The 21,538-nt window shown below is 40.5% G+C and overlaps 2 protein-coding genes across 3 annotated transcripts; one reads left to right on the plus strand and one right to left on the minus strand.

Annotated features, from left to right (window-relative positions):
* The first annotated feature begins 4,553 nt into the window (after nucleotides 1–4,553).
* LOC107828849 (N6-adenosine-methyltransferase non-catalytic subunit MTB) lies at nucleotides 4,554–19,618 on the plus strand. Of its 2 annotated transcripts, none has more exons than XM_075225243.1 (8): nucleotides 4,554–4,846; nucleotides 13,659–13,713; nucleotides 13,912–16,560; nucleotides 16,983–17,066; nucleotides 17,316–17,420; nucleotides 17,515–17,623; nucleotides 18,457–18,608; nucleotides 19,098–19,618. In XM_075225243.1, the coding sequence occupies exons 3-8, from the start codon at nucleotides 13,969–13,971 to the stop codon at nucleotides 19,536–19,538; spliced, it is 3,483 nt and encodes a 1,160-aa protein (XP_075081344.1). In that variant the 5' UTR covers nucleotides 4,554–4,846; nucleotides 13,659–13,713; nucleotides 13,912–13,968; the 3' UTR covers nucleotides 19,539–19,618. The 2 variants fall into 2 exon arrangements, with proteins under 2 accessions (XP_075081344.1, XP_075081345.1); XM_075225244.1 differs by having other exon boundaries at nucleotides 4,708–4,846; nucleotides 19,093–19,618.
* On the minus strand, nucleotides 6,782–8,760 carry LOC142165916 (uncharacterized). The gene is made up of 4 exons (XM_075224304.1): nucleotides 8,465–8,760; nucleotides 8,228–8,354; nucleotides 7,535–8,060; nucleotides 6,782–7,119 (listed from the first exon to the last, which is right to left on the minus strand). The coding sequence occupies exons 1-4, from the start codon at nucleotides 8,758–8,760 to the stop codon at nucleotides 6,782–6,784; spliced, it is 1,287 nt and encodes a 428-aa protein (XP_075080405.1).
* Nucleotides 19,619–21,538: the final 1,920 nt, after the last annotated feature.

Consider the following 21,538-nt stretch of genomic DNA (forward strand, 5'->3'; position numbering starts at 1 on the left):
CCAATTTTAATAAATTGGCCCAATCCGGAAGAAGAAAGGGTCTTTTTCTCTTTTTTTTTTATTATTTTTATTTCTTTTCTTATTTATTTTAAAAACAAAACTAAGCAAAAATCAAATTAAAATTAAATACACACTCAATACAATTATTTGCACACACACTAAAGATATTTCAAAACAGGTAAAATCAAACAAAACAAAATCACGGACAAAGATGCCTGTTTATGCCTTTCTATTTAAACCATGTTACGGTTCAGATTATGCATGACACGTACATATTTTATTTTTTTTTGAATTTTGTTTTAATAAAGTAAATAAATAAAAATGGGCCAAAGTCACAAATAAATCAACAAAGTGCCGCACAGAAATCCAAAAATTGTACAGCAGGACCAATTTTTATTCTTTTGGAGCGACTGTCGCGCAAAACAAAAATCACGTGCTCACAAGTAGTAGAAAGGATCCCTATTATCATATGATACCAATATGGTATACATGTACACCAACAGAGTATATCATTACTCTGGGATATTGCTACAATTACCTGTGACTAAACTACCGTACCCAAACATTAAAAGATGAAATAAAAGTATGAGAAAATTAAAAGTATAAGTACCAATAAAAGTATAAGTAGCAGAAAAGATCCCCATTACCATATGATACCAATATGGTATAAATGTATACCAACAGAGTATATCATTGCTATGGGATATTACTACAACTACCTGTGACCAAGCTACTGTGCCAAAACATTAAAATATGCAATAAAAGTATGAGAAAATTATCTGCTTGCATTGCAAGCTATTCATTCACAAAACAACTCGCTCATTATGTATTTAACCTTTGACTATCCAATTCAGAACTCATAGAAGTTTGTTTCCAATATGATCAGCAAAGTGACCATCCAAACTTGGGCAGTATTCATACAACCAAATCTGTAAAGCCAACAGGAAGCCACCGAGCCTATAAAAAGAAGGCTTATCTTGAAACTTGTTGGAACACGAGTCGATTGTAGCGTTATAAACATCTATACCCCAGGAATAATTATTAAAATCACCGCACTCAACTAAGTCAATGTAAGACCGTGAAAGAACCTTTGTTTTGAGCAGCGAAAGTAAGAAGTTGTTCACAAAATAAAGAACTGCTATCTTCAAAACATCATCATTTGTCTCTCATTTCTTCTTCGTAAAATAGTCAACTAGTTGGGCCAATGTCACAGGTGCAGTCCCAAATATTTTGAAATCAACTTATTCTATGGTATGCTTCCTATACTTGTATCACTCTTATATTTCAGCCCAGTAACGAGTGCAAATTCACCCAAACCAAAGCGCAACCTAGAATTACTCACTACAAACCGCATCCATTTTTCTCTTCATGATGTACTCTCTAATAAGTAAATGGTGCATAACCTGAATCCGTACAATAACTTGTGACAGATCAAAAAAATATCCAAAACATGTTTTCTTAAACATCCGAAGTTGCGTCTTTGTTAAATTCTCTTTCAACATACGAATGACATTACAGTTGGTATTCCAATCTACCTTTAGTTTATAATCTATGTCCATAGGCACAAGAAAAACTCAACACTGCAAAACATGTTCATATAAATAATTTTAGAAATAGAATTCACTTAAAAATGCAACTAAAACAACCAACATATAATAATTACCATATGATACCAATATGTCATATAACTATATCAACAAAGTATACAGTTCTACTGGCTAATTCCCAACAACTATAAATGACTATACTACTATTACATAACACACATGCATAAAGAGAAAAATTAAAAAGGTATGCAGCTATAAAGTATTTTTAAGATATTGTATGATACTACTATTATTAAAGGAAAAATAAATAGTGTACCAATTAAATGCAGCCAATACAACTAAAAAAGGATCCAAAAGCATATGATACCAATATACCAATATAGTATATATCTATACTAACAGGGTATATAGTTGTATGTGGTTGTTCCAACAACTTTCTATAACTATAAAAACTATTATATAACACACATACACTATGTCCATACTCCATAAGCACAAGGGAATCTCAACAATGCAAAACATGATTATATAAACAATTTTAGAAATAGAATTCACATAAAAATAACACAATTAACTATAACTATAATATAATACAAAAGCATACCAGGGAATCAAAAAATAACAATGTACTATATATTCAAAAGCACATATCCTAATTTTAAGAAAATTACCATCTTGGGTGCGACACTAATATTTTCTTCTTTACTTGAGAACCATCGCTACAAACAACATTGACTGGTTGAGTCTCCGTTTCAGACACGGATTCGTGTCGGCTTCCACCTAACTCATAATCCTCAACAACTTTAGATTTTCCCTAATCATTCACCGTAACACCTGCTATGACTGATTTGGAATTTGTTTCGGGTAATGACTGGTAGAGAGTTCCCGACTGACGAAGCATCAATATTGTTGCCTTTTCCACCCTCTAGTTCTGCATTTTTAGTTGTGTTTTCAACACGACTACTGCTAGGGTTTCACAAAAGTACAGAGAAAAACAAAAAATTTCTATAATTTTGAAAACCCACTTTCACTAAAATGTACTTTCACAATAGATTTATATATTGAAATTATATAATTACATTGAATACAGTTAAATACATAAAATACATTGAATACATGAAGTATAGCAGGTCATCTATAGTGCAAAAATATATGAATACATATTGTATATACATTTTAATACATATATACATCTGAATACATAAATTATATTAATTTAAAAAATATATGAATACATTCTACAATACATTGAATACATACTGCTGAATATATACTGTTGGACAAAATAGTGAAAAAAAGTGAAGCTTTGAAATTCTATAATTACATTGAATACAGTTAAATACAATGAATATATTGAAGAAGTAGAAAAAACTAAAGAGAGTGAATACAATGAAATACATGGAATATAGCGAGATATATTGAAATACAATGAAAAAAAGGTAACGGACTCTTCAAGTTCCTCAGCCCCAAACTCCATCCTCAATCCACCGATATCCAGGCCGCCGCCGTGTGGGGCATCGCCGCCGGTACCGGCACCCTCTGGGTCGTCCAGGTAGCGAATCTCTCATTTCTACTTTAAAATATTTTAGATCTGCACTTGTATTTCTCCAGATCTTTGTTTCTCCTTTATCTTTTTCTGTTTCGTTTTGTCTTGTCTTTTCCATTCAATTCCGATACCAGCAAAAATCTATCAACTTTAACACTTACTACAACTTTTTGGAGCAAAAAAATTTGAAAATTCCGCGAGACAATGGAGATGAATCAGTTGAGAATCGTGATTGTATTCATGGAGAAGAGACTGACGTTGAAAGAGAGAGAGGATGGAGAGAGATTGTGGTTAAGTTGTATATAGAAAGTAGGAAAAAGAAAAATATTACCCAGCGTATTTAATGGTTAAACAGTAGGAAATGACCATAAATACATATTTTGCTATAAAACCTAAAAGGTAGCTATAGAAAATAATATTTTAAAAGGATATTCATTTATAATAAAATGAGGTGTATAGCTTTGCTATAAGAGTTAAAATTTCCTATTTTCTAGCCTATATACATAGATTATATTCGGTATACATAGATTATACATAGTTATACATATATTATATATAAATTATGTATATATTATACATAATGGAGGTGAGACTTGACTCGCAAGTCATCCCTAAGAGAGAGAGTTTCAAGTACCCAGGGTCTATTATCCAAGAAGATGGGGAGATCGACGGAGATGTCACGCACCGTATCGGAGTGGGATGGATGAAATGGAGGTTAACGTCTGGAGTCCTGTGTGACAAGAAGGTTCCACTGAAACTTAAAGGTAAGTTCTATAGAGCGGTGATTAGACCGGCCATACTGTATGGGGCGGGGTGTTGGCCAGTCAAGAATTCTCATATCCAGAAGATGAAAGTAGCCGAAATGAGGATGTTGAGATGGATGTGCGGGCACACTAGGTTGGATAAGATTAGGAATGAAGATATTCGGGAGAAGGTGGGCGTGGCTCCTATAGAGGACAAGATGCGAGAAGCGAGACTTAGATAGTTTGGGGGAGGAGCCCAGATGCCCCGGTTAGGAGGTGTGAACGGTTGGCTTTGACAGGTACAAGAAGAGGTAGAGGGCGGCCTAAGAAATATTGGGGCGAGATGATAAGGCAAGACATGACGCAACTTCAGATTTCTGAGGATATGGCCCTGGATAGGGAGGTGTGGAGGTCGAGCATTAGGGTTGTAGGTTAGGGAGTGGTTGAGCGTTTTTCTTCGTTGTTCCGGCTAGTCTGATAGTGTTTTATATAGGACTGCTAGAGTGTTTTATATAGGACAGCTAGCGGTTATTGTTCCATTACACTTTCTATTTTTTGTTTATTATTATTATTAATTTTTTACTTTTATTTTATATTTTTTTTTCAATTTTTATTATTGCCATAGTTATTGTCCTTCCCACTTATTTGTTGTCACTTACGGTGCTGATCTTATTTGTATGTTTTCTGTTGTTGTTATAGATCTTTCATATTTTGAACGAGGGTCTCCCGGAAAGAGCTCTCTACCCTCATGGGTAGGGTAAGGTATGAGTAACTCTACCTCCCAGACCCCACTAGTGGGATTATTAGTGAGTTGTTGTTGTTGTAGTATATATTATACACTATTTGAGTTAAATCTTAAAAGAAAAGATATTTGGATCCGATTGAGTGGAAGGAGTATGCCCGAATTCATAATTTGAAAAATTGAGATTAGGGCAAATAGAATTTCGAAAGTTGAGACTTTGCTCCTCTCAGCTCAACTCTCTCCCATTCTCCGGCCTAATCTGAATTTTGTAAGTTCCTCTTCTCTCTAACTCTTCCGTTCTCACCAGACATAAACCCTAGTCACTTTTGTTCCCAATATTTTAATCTTAAAATAGGATGTTGTGAATTGGCATATGGAACCATGTATAGTTTTCATTGTGACTTTTTGAATTCTTTTTGCTTCCCATGTTAGTTTATTTCTGGAAGAAAAGATAATAAGGGCATGAAAGATAGAATTTTTGTTATTTAATGAACTATGATGCCCGTTTGATAGTCATTTTGTAGGTTTGGGCTATAATAAACTGTGGAAAGAAAGAATTCAATTGAATTTTATTTTTTGGCCTCAAAGTCAAGGATACTCTCATTGAACTAAAGAGAGTATGCTTTATGGACTTGGGTAATACGGATCAGTCACGTATTGGTTATGCGTATGTTTGAATTTTTAGCTAGTATTTTGAAGGATTTGCACGAAGTACTGCTACCTAGTATCACACGGGTATGGGAAGGAAAATGGAGAGTTAATGTAATGTAACAAAGACTTTAGAGATGGGTTTTTAAATTCTTCTTTTGCTCTTTCCCTCCTAACTTTTTCTTTTATAGAGGATTGAGTAAGGGCTCAGTCATGCAGTCTATAATAATGGCTTTTAGATGAGTTGTTCTCTGTCAAATATTACTTTTGCACTCTTTTGATCTATGCTACTATACTAGTGTTATAGCAAAGAATATAATCATCTTGTGGGTCATAGACATCCTTTCTTTTGCCTATAGTCATAATTATTCTGTGTGTGATGAGTGCTAGGATTTTTCCTTTGCCGAGCCTTTAAAAATTAGGAGATAGTATCATTACTTTCTGGGGATCTTGCTGAGTCTGGAGGACGGGATAGGTTTTGGATGGAACTTCTGATTCTGGTTTTAATTGCCAATTCTGACTGTATAATGACTCCATGATAAGAGTTTTTGGTAGTGGGTGGATTTACTATCTTCCCATACTTGTAGCAACACTACCTGCTGTATGGACATCTTTTGATTGATTAAATTTGATATTTCGGTCTAAGAGGGATTCATCATGGATATAGTTATCCATAGTTGAGTTGTTGTATATTTGGAAATATCCCTTTCAAAAAGTAGTTGTATATTTGAAAATATCCTTTTTTTTATAAGGTAAATTGTATTAATCAAAAAGGAGAAAACTCCCGTATACAAGAAGTATACCAAAAAGTAGAGAATTTACATCAAAACATGATTCTTTACAAATGACACCCAATCTTCTATACAAGTAGGGGCTATATGAGTGAGTGCACCAAAAAGCGATCAAGGATAAAAGACTATTCTTAAGATGTGAAAAAGGAGACTCAATCCCCTCAAAAGCTCTCCTATTTCTCTTCCCCCAAACTATCCACATGAGAGCTAACAGGGCGAACTTCCACGCCTTTTGCTTTCTTCTTCTACGGAAACCGGCCCAACTATATAACATTTCCTTTACAGTGCTTGGCATTACCCATTAAACACCAAAAAGATTCAGGACTGCCCTCCACAAACCCGAGGACATATGGCAATGCAACAAAAGATGATCAACTTCTTCCCTTGAGCTTTTACACATGTAGCACCAACTAACAAGTGTAATTCCTATCTTTCGCAGATTTTCAGCAGTCGAGGAGTATGGAAAAGTGGCCTCCTCTCTCACTAACATAATCTGGTAAAAAGACTTTACGGTGAACAAATCATCGCTGCGCAACCCTCATCTCCAAGAATCACAAGTTGGTTGGGGTCTGTCTTGCCCATATAGCAGTGCCAACAAATCTTGGAGCTCCGCAATCTCCCAATCTTGCATGTTCCTTCTAAATGAGAGGTCCCATACTACCCCCTTCATGCTTCTTGCGAATCTGTTGAACCATCAATTCCTTCTGGTTTGAAACTCTGAAGACGTAGGGAAAGAGACCCTCAGAGTATCCTCTCCACACCACCTATGATTCCAAAAGCTGATTCTCCTTCCATAGAGCATGCTCTTCTACCCCGAATCTCCACAGCCACTTCCCCAAAAAAGCTTTGTTGAATACCCTAAGATCTTTTACTCCAAGTCCACCCCACTTCTTTGGGGAAGTGACTGTCTGCCAATTTACTAGATGAAACTTTCTAGTTCCATCTGCCGCATCCCAAAGAAAATTCCTTTGAAGTCGCTCCAGTTTTTCTGTGATGCTCACAGGAGCTTGCAACAAGTACAAGTAATAGGTGGGCATACTCGATAAAGTGCTTTTAATAAGCACTTCCTTACTGCCTTTTGACAAGTACCGTTTCTGCCAGCCTGCTAATTATTTTTCAACCCTTTCGATCACTAGATTCCAAACCGTAGTATCCTTATGCGAAGCGCCCAATGGAAGACCCCGGTAAGTAGTGGGAAGAGAGCCCACTTTACATCTGAGAACATAAGACAAAGCATCGATGTTAGCAACCTCGCCCACTGGGAAAATCTCACACTTGCCGAGGTTGATTTTGAGTCCTGATACTATGTGAAACCACTGCAAGACCTGCTTCAGGTAGGTCAACTGATCCATATCGGCATCACAGAAAATCAGAGTGTCATCCGCAAAAAGCAAATGAGTCTCTTCCGACACTGAGCGCCCCGATTGGAGCTGAGAATCCTCCGCCCGCCGCACGATCCATCATTTTACTCAAAGCATCCATCACTAGAATGAATAACATGGGGGATAGGGGGTCACCTTGCCTGAGATCCCTGGAGCTGCCAAAGAAACCACACAGGCTACCATTAACCAGGACAGAGAGTCTGACTGAGGAAATGCAGAACTTGATCCATCCCCTCCATCTTACCCCAAACACCATCCGCATCATAATGAAATCCAGGAACTCCCAATTGACATGGTCGAAAGCCTTCTCAAGGTCCAACATGCATAGTAAGCCGGGTTCTCTATTTTTCCTTTTGGAGTCTACAAGTTCATTTGCCACCAAAGTAGTGTCCAGGATCTGCCTACCTTCCACAAACGCATTCTGGGAGGACGAAACAGACACGTCAAGAACCTTCTTGAGTCTATTGGATAGCACTTTAGAAATAATCTTGTAAATGCTCCTCACGAGACTAATAGGCATGTAGTCTTTGATACAAGATGCACCTTCTTTCTTAGGCACAATGGTAATAAAAGAAGCATTGATACTTCTCTTGAAAACACCATTCACGTGGAAGTATTCAATGGCTTCCATCAACTCCCCCTTAATGGTGTCCCAACAGAGCTAGAAGAAGGACAAGGAGAAACCATCAGGCCTGGGGGCTTTATCACTAGCACAACTCGACACAGCCTCGTGCACCTCCTCCTCCTCGAAAGCCCTTTCTAGCCACTCACCGTCTCCGTCCCCTATGTGGTTGAACTCTATTCCCCCAAAGTAGGCCTCCAACTAACTTCCTCTTTGTATAAGTTATCATAAAACCCCACTATCGCCCCTTTTACCTCCTCCTCTCCCTCAATCCTCACCCTATCCACAACCGAGGACTCTATGAAGTTTCTCCTTCGATTTGCAACCGCAACCCTGTGGAAAAACTTGGTATTCAAATCCCCCTCCTTTAACTAGAGCGCCCTCGATTTTTGCCGCCAAGTAGTCTCATGAGCTATTGCTAACTCGACTATTTCCCTCTTAACCTCCTCAGTCTCGCTTTCTCAGATTCGTCTAACTCCTTTGTCCCTTCCCCTTTCTCTAATTCCTCCAATTCATGCATAAGCTCCCTCTTTTTAACCTCTACCCTCCCAAAAACCTCCTTATTCCATCTAATAATATCTCCCTTGAGCAATTTAAGTTTCTTCGAAAGACAGAATGAAGGTGTCCCTGATACCCCGTAGCTTGTCCACCATTCTTTCACATTGTCACCAAATCCTGGCACGTTCAACCATATGTTCTCAAATAGGAAAGGAGCACGCACCCCTACCTCTGCATCCATTTAGCAAGATAGTCAAATGATCCGAAGTCAGCCTAGGTAAAGGAATTTGTAGCACATTCGGCACCAGCTCATCCTAGGAGGGCGATATCAGAAATCTATCAAGTCTAGACCTTGAGTTGGAATCCTTTGCCCTGGCCCAAGTAAACCTTTCCCCTGACATAGGAAGGTCAATGAGAAAGTGATCATTGTTGAAGTCAGAAAACTCCTCCATGGCCCTCGAAATCACACTACACCCTAACCTCTCCTCCGGGAATCTAATAGTGTTAAAGTCTCCCCCTAGAACCCATGGAATGTCCCATTCCCCCATAACATTGGCTAGTTCCTCCCAGAAAGACACCTTGGACCCTTTTCCTACCGGTCTGTACACTCCCCAAATCCCCACTCCACCCCATTCACTCTATCTTTGACAAGAGCCGCTAAAGCAAAAACTCCCTTCTTAATCTCCTTTACCTCCAAGTTTCTATCATCCCACATAAGAAGAATGCCTCCGGCACTTCTTGCTGCTGGGACCAGTCATATTTTACTCAACTACCTCCCCAAACACTCCTCACAATTGCATCCGACAAAACTTCCATTTTGTTCTCCTTAAAAAAAATAGGTTGGCACCCCACTCTCTAACTCCCACTTTGATGATTGCCCTTTTGTTTGGGTCATTCATCCCCCTCACATTCAATGAAAGAATCTTAACTTCCATAAGTAACAATATCCCTCTTTTCCCCACCCCCATAGCCGAGCTCCCTTCCTCCATGTCACACACCCGGCCCCTTCTCTGATACACCATGACATCCTCTAAATTATTTTGCTTAACACCTTGACCCAACTCCCTCCTTGCACCATCATAAAAAGACTATTGCTCAATCTCCCTCAACAGTTCTAACACCATATCTTCCTTCCCTTCAAAAGAAACACCTAAAAACTTTCCAAAGTTTAATAGTTTATCCTCTATCCAGAAGGACATATCCCCTCCTCCAATCCATGACGAAATTGGACAGACGTTTTCTATATGTACCTTTTCCTTGCTCCTACCGAAGGAATACAAGACCATATCATTGCTAGCAATAGGAACTTTAGGTGCCGGAAAGATCTCACCATTTCCTTGAGAGGCACCAGCCTCTGAGATTAACACCCCGTTGCTATAGGAATGTCCAGAAATGCCAGCAGTGTAGCGGGAAGGAAGAGAGCATGGAACCCTTGGCGGCATATTAATTGGAATTGCTCGTCCGGCACTAACATCAATTGGGGCATGCGCAACAATCTCTCTAGAAGAAGAAGGAGCTTGAAGTGTAACCTACATAGGAGAAGATGAGGGGGCGATGGAGCTGGGTCCATCAGAGGCGGGAGGCCGTGGAATAACACCACCAACTTTAGCCGGTGCTGCCCCTAAAGCAACGACCATCGAAGAGGGGCGCTGGACACTAGAGCTCGGTGAAGAAATAACACTGTGTGAAGCATCATTGGCAGAAGAAGAAGGATCGACTGTTCCTATATGCTTAGGAGCCTTATCAGACGCAAGCTTGATATAATCTGGGCCCCTTTGGATCAATTCTAATAGAATTGGGAAAAGTTGCTGGGCCCATGTGTGGAGGCCCAGGCCTATACTTGCTGAAAACTTGCCCGGCCCTATGATAATTAAAAGAGGACCGCTCATTTTGCCTTTCCAGCCCGCATCACTAACCCAGGGGCATTTTCCTCCTGATAAATTTTGTCTTATTCTCTCAAATTCAAATCCCCCGTCTCTTTTCGATCTAACTTCTGATTCTTGCTTAGCCCACTGATCCGGTGAGCCTGATTTCCCCTCCCTCAGAGACTGATTTCCCCTCCCCTTCCTTCTATTTGACCTTCCCTTTTTTTCCGCCACTATCACAGGCATAAAGATAGGGCGAAATTCAGGGCTCAACCAAACCCTATAACTCAAGTAGCCATCTTCCACCACAGTGGAGACAGGGATTATGTCCCCTTTTCTAACCACAATCCTCACTTGCGAGAGATTGTGTAGGCTGCACGTGACATCAATAAAACCCCCACAGATTTTCCCAATCTTCTTGAATAGGTCAAGACACCAAAGATGCACCGGGAGACCCACTATGTTGACCGCTAATGTTTCGCCGGTGAAACGAGGGTCGAGACACCCATCGTGCTCCACCCATCTGTCTAGCTTTAAGAAGTTCCCATTGAACCACCTGTTTCCTCTAACAAGAATTTCTGAAGCTTGAGACTCGTCGGCAAATCGAAAGAGATATTGCGTGTCCCCCAGTTGCGATATTTTCAGTCCGTCCTTAGACGTTCCATGCCTCTGCTGCCCAGTTCCTAACAGCCTCTGGAGAATCAACCTATTTGGAGAAAGACCCAATCAGACAAGATTCCAAGAAACTCTTGCGCCTGAGAGTGTGCTCCTCAGACAGCGAGAAGTGCGGTTCCTGCCCTACGTCGAGCTTTCAATGACATCTTCCCCCAAGTTCTAAGGCTGGCCAAGAGGCAGCTTTGATGAATGATATGTTTTCCAATTTTCTTGATTCTAGAGAGAAGTAGGAGCTTCTCTCTGTAGAATCCATCATATCTAAATGCGGCTGTCCCAAAAGCCTCGCGAAGAGGTTGACTGAAGAAGAAGAAGAGAGATCTGGTCGGAAAAACCTCATCTGTCGCCGGAAAATAGTGAAAGTCATCGGAATTTGGAGGTTGTTGGATGGGAAGACTCGGAACATCCGCGCGAAGAGGCTGTCTGAAGGAAAAAAATTGAGATCTGGCCGGGGTGAGCCTCACGCGTTGGCGCGTGGCTGACGAGTTGTCAGAACTGGGCCGCGCTTGAGGGCGTGTGCGTGATTGTATGCCGGAGATTTTAGCTAGGTTCTGGTCGCGACAGGGATGGCTCTTGGAGGGTGGTGATACGAACCTAGGATTCATGGTAAAGAAATGCCTCGGGGAAAGTGCCTGGGAGCATTTTTTCGGATCTCACTACCACCCTCTCTTGTTTGGAAATATCCCTTTAAAAATTAATTGTATATTGGATGTGCACCTGTGCGGTTATACAAGATTAGACAAAATTAGAAATGAACATATTAGTTAGAAGGTTCAAATAGCACACAACAACAACAAACTCAGTATGATCCCACAGGTGAAGCCTGGGGAGGGTAGTGTGTATACAGACCTTATCCTTACCTTGGAAAGGTAGAGTGGTTGTTTCCTATAGACCCTCAACTCAATAAAAGCATAGTCACAACATTATTAAAAAGAAACATAGTAATGGACACAATAATGAAAAAAAAGCAGTGACTAGGAGCATTAACAACAACAAGATAATAAGGTAATCAAAGCAAAAAAAATAACCGGTAGTACTAGAAATCTAAGTATAAGAAAGTATGGGAATAATATTGATATTACATGTATGAAAAAGAGATACACTCGGCTACTTACTAACGTTCTACCCTAATTCTCGACTTTCATATCCTTCTATGAAGGATTATGCCCTCGGTAAGCTGCAGGTATGCCATGTCCCGCCTTATCATCTTTCCCCAATACTTTTTTGGCCTACTTCTACCTCTCTCAGACCAACCAGGGCCAACCTCTCACTAGCGCATCTGGGCATCTCCTTTTCACATGGTCGAACCATCTTGTTCTCATTTCTTCTAGTATGCCCATACATCCATCTCATCATTTTTATTTCCGCTACTTTCAACCTTTGGACATGAGAGCTCTTGACTGGCAAATACTCCGCCCCATATATGATATAACATAGTCGGCCTAACAACCACTCTATAGAACTTACCTTTAAGTTTTATTGGCACATACTTATCACTCAAGACACCGGATGCGAGCCTCCATTTCATCCATCCTGCTCCAATACGATGTGTGACATTATCATCAATCTCTCCATTACCTTGGATTATAGACCCAAGATACTTGAAACTTTCTCTCTTCGTGATGGCTTGTGTATCAAGCCTCATTTCCACCCCCGCTTCATGAGTAATGTCACTGAACTTGCACTCCAAGTACTCTGCCTTAGTCTTGCTTAGCCTGAAACCCTTAGACTCTTGTGCTTGTCTCCAAACCTCCATCCTAGTGTTAACACCGTCTCGCGTCTCATCAATCAGTACTATGTCATCTGCAAATAACATGCACCATGACACCTCCCCTTGGATGTATCACGTCAATTCATCCATCATCGGGGCAAATAAGAACGGGCTAAGGGCTGATCTATAGTGTAACCACATCACAACCGAGAAGTGATCTGAGTCTCTTCCGACTGTTCTTACCTGGGTCTTAGCTCCATCATACATGTCCTTAATCACCCTAGTGTACGATGCAGGTACACCTCTAGCCTCCAAACATCTCCGTAGAACCTCTCTTAAGAGGTTCAAATAGCACACATCAGAGGTTAAAATGAGAGAAGGCTGCTTGAGATGTTTGGTCATGTTCTGTGTCGACCTCCATATGCACCGGTTTGTAGATGTAAACCATGGTGAGTGAATGTATTAAAAGGAGACGAGGTAGGCCTAAAATCACTTGGAATGAGGTTGTCCTGAAGGACCAACAATCTCTTAGGATCCATGCAAACTTAGAGAAAGGTAGGGCACAATGAAAGAAAAAGATCTATATAGGCAATACCTATTAGTGGCAAATATGTTTTGGTCATGTTAGCACTTTTACTGTATGTCCTATGCTTTTTAGGAGTTGTTTAGCCTTTTAAAGCTTTATACCTCAGTAGAATATATTAAGAATTTCTGGTACTTCTTATTTTTATTTTCTTTTTGTAATTATTTCTATTTTTATTTGTATAGTATTGGCATGAGATGAGTAACATGGTCATTAAGGATTCATATAGCTTACCCCAACTTGTTTGAGATTAAGTTGTAGTAGTAGTTGTTGCATCCTTTTAAGAAATGGAATTTTTTTCTTGGCAGGATATGTACAAACAAAGAAGAAAAGCGGACACGTGGTTATGAGGGAAAGACCAAGGTGATGTATCATTTCTAGTTCGATTGTCAATCTACCCACAATTTGTCCAATTAATGGGGTTTTGTTATTATAAAACTTATGATTTTGGCATTCCTCTTATGTCATAGGTTCTTCTGCAAGCTTACTTTATGTAGGTGAAATTAATGAAAGGAGGCTCTTATTTCTCTTTTATTTTTCAATTGCTCTTCACTTCTGCAGGATGCATGTCATTTATTGACTGAGCTGCTGAGAAGAAACTTTTGAAGGTTCCATTTAATGACTTCCCCTGAACGAGCAAGGAGTTATGTGAAACAGAATACACAAGATGACACAGAGTTAAAGGGTGACAAGTTCAGAGATAATGATGATGACTGTGAAGGGGAGGATAAGAGAAAATACAGGTCAAGCAAGTCAAGAAGGTCTGGCAACGGTGAAGATGCTGAAGTTTTAGATAGTGGAAGGAGGAGAAGTACTGTGGAGAGAACTGAGAGTCGTAAAAGGTCAGGTGGATCAAGCAGAGCTGATGGTGACGAGGATGACTATGAAACCAAAAAGGAATCTCGATCTAAGTTGAAGAAGAAACTGGAGGAGAATACATTGGAGAAATTGAGCAATTGGTATCAAGATGGAGAACTCGAGAGCAAGTATGATAATGGAGAAAAAAATGGGGCTAGAGGATTTACTCGAGCTGATGAAAGTGATAAACGGAAATCAACTGCAAAGTTTTCTGATGGTGATGGTTCAGAGACAAGAAATAAAGGCAAAGGTGAAAAGTTAACCAGTGGAGACTTTGAAAATGCAGTGGAAAAAGACTGTAGATATGTGGAAAGAAAGGAGAGTAGCAGAGAAAAGGCTCATGGATCTGAGCAGGCGAGAATCTCAAGGAGAAGGTGGGATGAATCAGATTCTTCCAGGAAAGTTGAAGAAAGCGAATATGGGGAAAAGCTTGATGTAAGGAGTGGAAAACCAGGTGATATAATGTTGGAGAGCCTCAAAGATCCAGATGGAGATAAAGCTGATAAATATCAGGACAGGGACGAAAGAAGAGCTGATTCTGATAGGAGTAGAAGAGTCCGATCAGAAGCTATAGATGAAGACAGTAAAGGAGCTTTTCCGATACGGGAAGATAGATTGGGTAAGGATAGATTTGAGGAGCATAGGCAGGCACGAGATCCCATGAGTCGTGACATAGTTGCCAGCCGTGAAAGAGTTGTAGATGATGATAGTTCATGGGTAACAGAAAGGAGCCGGAGAGAAACTGACTCCTCCAACAGGTCCAGGACACCTGAGAGGAGTGGGCGCCATCATTACGATTCAGAATGCCTTGAGATGGAATATGAAAAAAGAGATACTTTCAGGAGGAAAGAACAAGAAAAAAATGGCTACAGAGATGATAGATCAAAAGGAAGGGATGATGGTTGGAGTGAGAGAAATAGGGAGCGTGATGGTTCCCGAGATGGGTGGAAAAGAAGGCAAGGGAACTTTGCTGACAAGGAAATGAAAGAAGGTGATACACCTTATGAACATGGCAGAGAGTGGGAATTACCCAGGCGTGGTTGGATTGACAATGAAAGGCCTCGTTCTGGTGGTAGAAAAGATGGAAATAGGACAGAAGCTGTAAAAACTTCATCAAAATATGGAATTTCAAATGAGAATTATGATGTCATAGAGATCCAGACCAGGCCATTTGACTACGGTAGAGATGAGGTCAGACCTGTCTTAGCAAGAACAAATGAATTTAATCAGAATACTGATGCAAGATTGGCTCCAGCTGATGAGAGGAATGCATTTTCAAGGAATGATAGAGCAAGAATTATGTCCAGTTCAGACCAATCTGGTCAAGATTTGAAGGATACAACAATTGATGGATCATACAGGGATGATGTTGAATCTCTGGCAGATAAAACAAGAGGCCAGAAAGAAGATGCATCTGGTCGTGCCACTGGTGGCCAAACTTCAAGTAATGGTTCACAACCTCCACATGGAAACCAGGAGCAGTCTTCCATTAGTAGGGTTGTTCCACCTGGCGCTAAAGGAAGTAGAATTGGGAGAGCAGGAAGAGGGAGGCCTACAGGGAGGGACAGCCACCAATTGGGACTTCCAATGCCAATAATGGGATCAGCCTTTGGACCCTTGGGTATGCCACCACCTGGGACAATGCAATCTTTGGCTCCTAACATGTCACCTGCTCCTTGTCTTCCCATCTCCCCTGGCGTTTTCATTCCACCATTTTCACCTCCTGTGGTTTGGCCAGGAACTCGAGGGGTCGATATGAATATGCTTGGTGTTCCACCTGGACTTCCTGTCCCGCCTGGGCCTTCTGGACCCAGATTTCCCCCTAATATGGGGAACCTACCAAATCCTGCGTTGTATTTTAATCAACCAGGCCCTGGAAGAGGAGCACCACCTAATTTTTCTGGTCCTAATTTTAATACCTTAATGCCGGCAGGTCGCGGACAGGTTCAAGATAAGGGTCCTGCAGGTTGGGTGCCTCCTAGAACTAATGCACCACCCGGCAAAGCTCCTTCGAGAGGCGAGCAGAATGATTACTCCCAAAATTTTGTAGACACTGGCATGAGGCCTCAAAATTTCATCAGGGAACTTGAGCTTACCAGTGTCGTCGAGGACTATCCCAAGCTTCGGGAACTTATACAAAAGAAGGATGAGATTGTTGCCAAAGCTGCTTCACCACCAATGTATTATAAATGTGACCTGCGTGAGCAGGAGCTGTCCCCAGAATTTTTTGGAACCAAATTTGATGTCATTCTTATAGACCCCCCATGGGAGGAATATGTTCATCGAGCTCCTGGTGTCACAGACCATATGGAATACTGGACGTTTGAGGAAATAATGAATCTGAAGATCGAGGTATGACTTTTTGCATATTGATCCCAGTTCTTTAATATAATACATATCTGTTGCTTTATGATGCAGAGCACAATGTAGACAACCTTAGCTGTGAAAATTTTCCCCTCTTCTCCTGTTTATTTCACTATTATACTCTTCCAAGTCTTCCCGGCATCGTGTTGAAATTACATTCAGTGACTGTACAACCACAGCATGCAGTTTTAGCATACATATACAATACACACACGCGCGCGCGCCCGCGTGTACGCACAGATACATACATACGTACGTACACAAACACATACACACGCACACAAAAACACTTTAGCTTTTTTAACATTTGGAAATGACTTGGTAATCTTTGGCTTTTCACTTTCCTGTTAGCTTCATCCTTTCTGGTTCTGAATATGTTATGATCATTGAGCTGTCTTTGTGTCACACAGGCAATTGCTGACACTCCATCGTTCATTTTCCTTTGGGTTGGTGATGGCGTAGGGCTTGAGCAAGGGCGTCAATGTCTGAAGAAGGTACATAATTGAAGCAATGAGAAAGCTTAATATGGTCACATATTTGCTTGTTTCTTGCTATCTTTAATCCTATTCCCCCCCCACCCCCACCCCAACACCCCCTCCCCCCCACCCGCATAAAATAACTCTCTCTCTCTCACACAGAGAGAGAGAGAGAGAGAGAGAGAAGGACACAAAAAGAAAACACTATGGTCAAAGACCAGTAACATGTTCGATTCATGGTTCTTAAATGCTGTTTGTTATATGCAGTGGGGATTTCGCAGGTGCGAAGACATATGTTGGGTGAAGACAAACAAATCCAACGCCGCTCCTGGATTACGACATGATTCACATACTTTGTTTCAGCGTTCAAAGGTTCATAAATTATATCAGCTCTTTCTTTCCAAAGGTGTAATCTTGTCATTACAACCATTAATTGACTTTTCTGCCGCTACTCATCGTGATATAGGAGCACTGCCTTATGGGCATAAAGGGAACTGTTCGTCGTAGTACTGATGGTCATATTATTCATGCAAACATCGACACTGATGTGATTATAGCTGAGGAACCTCCTTACGGTATTTGTCTATACCACTCTATATATGTAGCTTATATTTGCTCTTCGAAACTAGATACTAGTCATGAAATATATCGTTGCAGAAACTTACTGTATGCTTTTTTCTTATCAACCCTTCATTCATATGTTTGCCTTTTTGATGAAACTAAGCTGAAAGTACTAGCACTTAATGGGAATTACGGCCTTTTCTCTTTGAGTAATTATATACTTTTACAAGCTGTGACACCAATACTTGACAGGGAAAATAATAAGAGTATTCCGTTTTTTCTCTTCTTCTCATCTTGCTAGCTCATAAGAAAAGGCTGTTCTTATTTGGGTGGGGCCCTCTCTCTAGCTTCAGTACTCTACGGTGCTCTCTTCTATTTTCCCTTTTAGGATTTTATTGTCATTTGGTTTACTCAGAAAAATGTTCACCTTTGCCTGTGGTTAGGGGAAGGCTGAGGGATGGAGGGAGTAGACAATGCTGCTCTCTTCTCAATATTCTTCACTGTAATTTTCTTTTTGGCTTTAAGGTGTACCTCCAGGCTTGGCTGTGGCTAGGAGTGGCAAATGGACGGGGCGGGTATGGTTCGGGTTGGAAACGGGTAATGAAAAAACTGATAAATTATCCGATCCAACCCATTTTTAATACGGAGAAAACGGGTTAACAGGTGGATAATATGGGTAACGATATGATCCATGACTTCTTGCATATGATCACTTTTGGGAGAATTATTAATCTCCCTAACTTGAGGAACCCCCAATTTGAGGCTACAAATGTATTCCATTGGTTATCCATTGGTTACGCACAGTAACTGAGCTCATCTGAAATCGCTGTTGGCCACCTTAATGCAGGATCAACTGCAAAACCTGAAGATATGTACCGTATTGTTGAGCATTTTGCACTTGGCCGTAGAAGGCTTGAGCTCTTTGGTGAAGACCATAATATTCGATCTGGCTGGTTGACTCTTGGGAAAGGATTATCTTCATCGAACTTTAATGCTGAGGTAAAAATGTCAGCTGGCCTGCTAATTTTATTTTGAGCTGATACTCATCAATATCTATATTGGAGGATTTATTGCTCCTGGAATATCTCAAATTTGGAAAAAACAAAAAGCGAGAGAGGAAATATTATATTTTTTATGGTTGCATTTTCCCATTAAATTTACTTTCCGTGGTCTAAAAGGTAGCAAAACCTTGAACCCTATCATTCATCATATGCCCTTTTTCTTTTCTACTTGCCACTTACTGAGTTACTGTTATCTTCTGTCTATCATATGCTTCAACTCTCTCCATTAGGAAGAGATTTTGGTCATCCATTGGCTAATCACTTATGGTGACAATCATATATTTTAGCTCTGACTTGCTTCCTTCAGATTGTTCAGTCAACTTAAGTTGCAGGCATTTGGATATTTTAGAGGGGGTTATGCTTTATACCGAGTCGCTGCTACATTATCTGTTTCTTATGCTCACTGTACAATTTGGAAATAGTTCAGGCCTACACAAGGAATTTTGCGGATAAGGATGGGAAAGTTTGGCAGGGCGGGGGAGGAAGAAATCCACCTCCAGAAGCACCACATCTTGTTGTTACAACTCTTGATATAGAGGCGCTTCGGCCCAAATCACCAATGAAGAATCAGCAGCAAATGCAGCAACAATCAGCGTCGATATCTCTGACTGCCAACTCCTCCAACAAGAGGGCAGTTGGGAACTCACCCCATGGCCATAACGCACAAAACATGAACCAAGAAGCCTCTAGCTCGAATCCGGGCCCTTGGGCTTCTCCAATGGATAGTTTTAAAGGGAGAGAGAGTGGCACACACATGATTCCAGATGATAGGGTTTTTGATATGTTTGGATACAACAATGCGGCCTTTGGACAGCCTAATGCCGAATACTTGGATTATGAATCTCACAGAGGAATGAATATTTTGTAGCGAGGAAACCATGTAATTGTATTATTTTTCTATATGGTACTATATAAATGGCATGAAGATGCCTTCATTTCTTCTCTTTAGCCAAATACTTTGATCACAGAAACATGAAGAACAGGAGATCATTCACCGGCAGTACATGAAGTCTTTAAGGGGTACTTGGGTAGGTAATCTTTCAAATTTTGGACGTGAAGAGTTGGCGGTTAGGAATGGCAAATGGACGGTGCGGGGGCGGGGCAGTGCAGGTTAAATGCTATGTGGGCCGGTGCGGGTTTAAGACTTTGCGGTGCAGGGAGGTTTTAAGCCATTCTTTTAAAAACTGATGTGGGATGGGTTGCGGGTCTATACGGGTTTATGCCGGTTTAGACAAGCTTTTTTTTTTTAATTTTTTTTTTTTAAGTCATATCAAACGTTAATTATCTTTGGTATCTATCATATGTCATTTTAAACTTCTTCATATTTACTGTCAAATACATTAACACCAATTTTAGAACTGATTGACGAAAACATTGAAGTTCTTCGATACAGATTAAACAGTTCTAATTCAGTTTATTTGAATCATTTAGCAGATATATCACATATATGCATCAATATCTTTATAACTTAATAAGAAATCCAGGATTGATTTTCTTCTTTTCTTAGCAATTTTGTGTACCTAGTTATGGCTGTCGATTTTTTCGTGTAAATTTCACCTTTTTAGTAATTATCTTGAATAGCATAAAGAAAAAATACAAGCTAATCCTCTGGGAGGCAGCAGTAGGAACAACGATCAGTCAAAAAGCTTCCAGGCACACTCCCCGAGGAGCCTGAGAACAAGGAATTCTGAGAATCCATTAACACCATTAGAACGCCGATCAAATTCCGACCACCCCTCTGAAAATAGCTTCGATAAAACACCCCCACGCGCCCCCACGCGCAGCCAGACTCCGGCGAGGACAATGCCACGCGCCGGCGCGTGAGCACAATTCCGACCACTTTTTCAAAAAATTTCTTTTAGACAGCACAATCACTGGGGAATTCCGACCACAACCATACAATCCTTTCTGAATTCCGACAACTTTGATTTTTTTCCGGTGGTAGGAACCTTCCAGATTTCTGGTTCTGGTCTTTCCTCTTTCATTTTCGAGTTTTCTAGCCCACCGGGATAACTTCCAAACAAACTTTAACTATCATAAGCTGAGCAGCTGGTTTAGTACAATATGGGAGACAACAGGATATATTTCAACGCAGGATTCAAATCTTTTGACATCACCAGATGAAACTCTAACAAAGACACATGGTTTGAATGGGTTGAGAGAAGTCGCAACATGATGAGAAGATCATCCATGGGCAGAAAGGCAATGGAATGGATCTGCTTTGCACTTAATGAAGCCTCGACAGATCAAAACAATCTAGTGAAGAGATGAAAGTACAAAGAACAAATGACAGAACATTTCTGTACTAGGAAATATAACGCTCATGGAAGATATATGAGTATTCTGTCACTGAAGGGAGAAGGGAGGTCAGTGATAATACTCCCAGAGTTAACTCTGAACTCTGGCTGGAAAGACATAGCAGCTAAGATAGAAAGATTCATTTATCAGACCACCAGGCTGATTTCCATAGCACCACCCAGAAACACTGTGGAAAATCTCCCTTATGCCCAAGTAGTTAAGGAGAGTAAATGGCAGTCCAATACACTTCGAGAGGCAAGGGTCAACACGAACAATGGGGAAATCTCTGTTATGGAACCTACTGGAGGAGAGGATACAGGCCTACTAAAAAGATGTATTATCGGGTCTTTTGGGAAAGAAATCAATGAGAGACCCACTTTAGCAGACATAAGGCGATGGGCTAGTGCTTCATGGAACAAAGCATACGGAGTAAACATATATGAAATGACAGGAAACATGTTTCTTTTTGAATTTCCAAACAGATTCATGGCAGAGCAGATTGTGCAAGGAGAATGGAGATGGAAAAAATTCAAGCTTCATCTGGAATGGTGGAATCATACTGCTGGTTGC

This window comes from Nicotiana tabacum, chromosome 11, assembly GCF_000715075.1.
Source record: "Nicotiana tabacum cultivar K326 chromosome 11, ASM71507v2, whole genome shotgun sequence".
NCBI lineage: Eukaryota > Viridiplantae > Streptophyta > Magnoliopsida > Solanales > Solanaceae > Nicotiana > Nicotiana tabacum.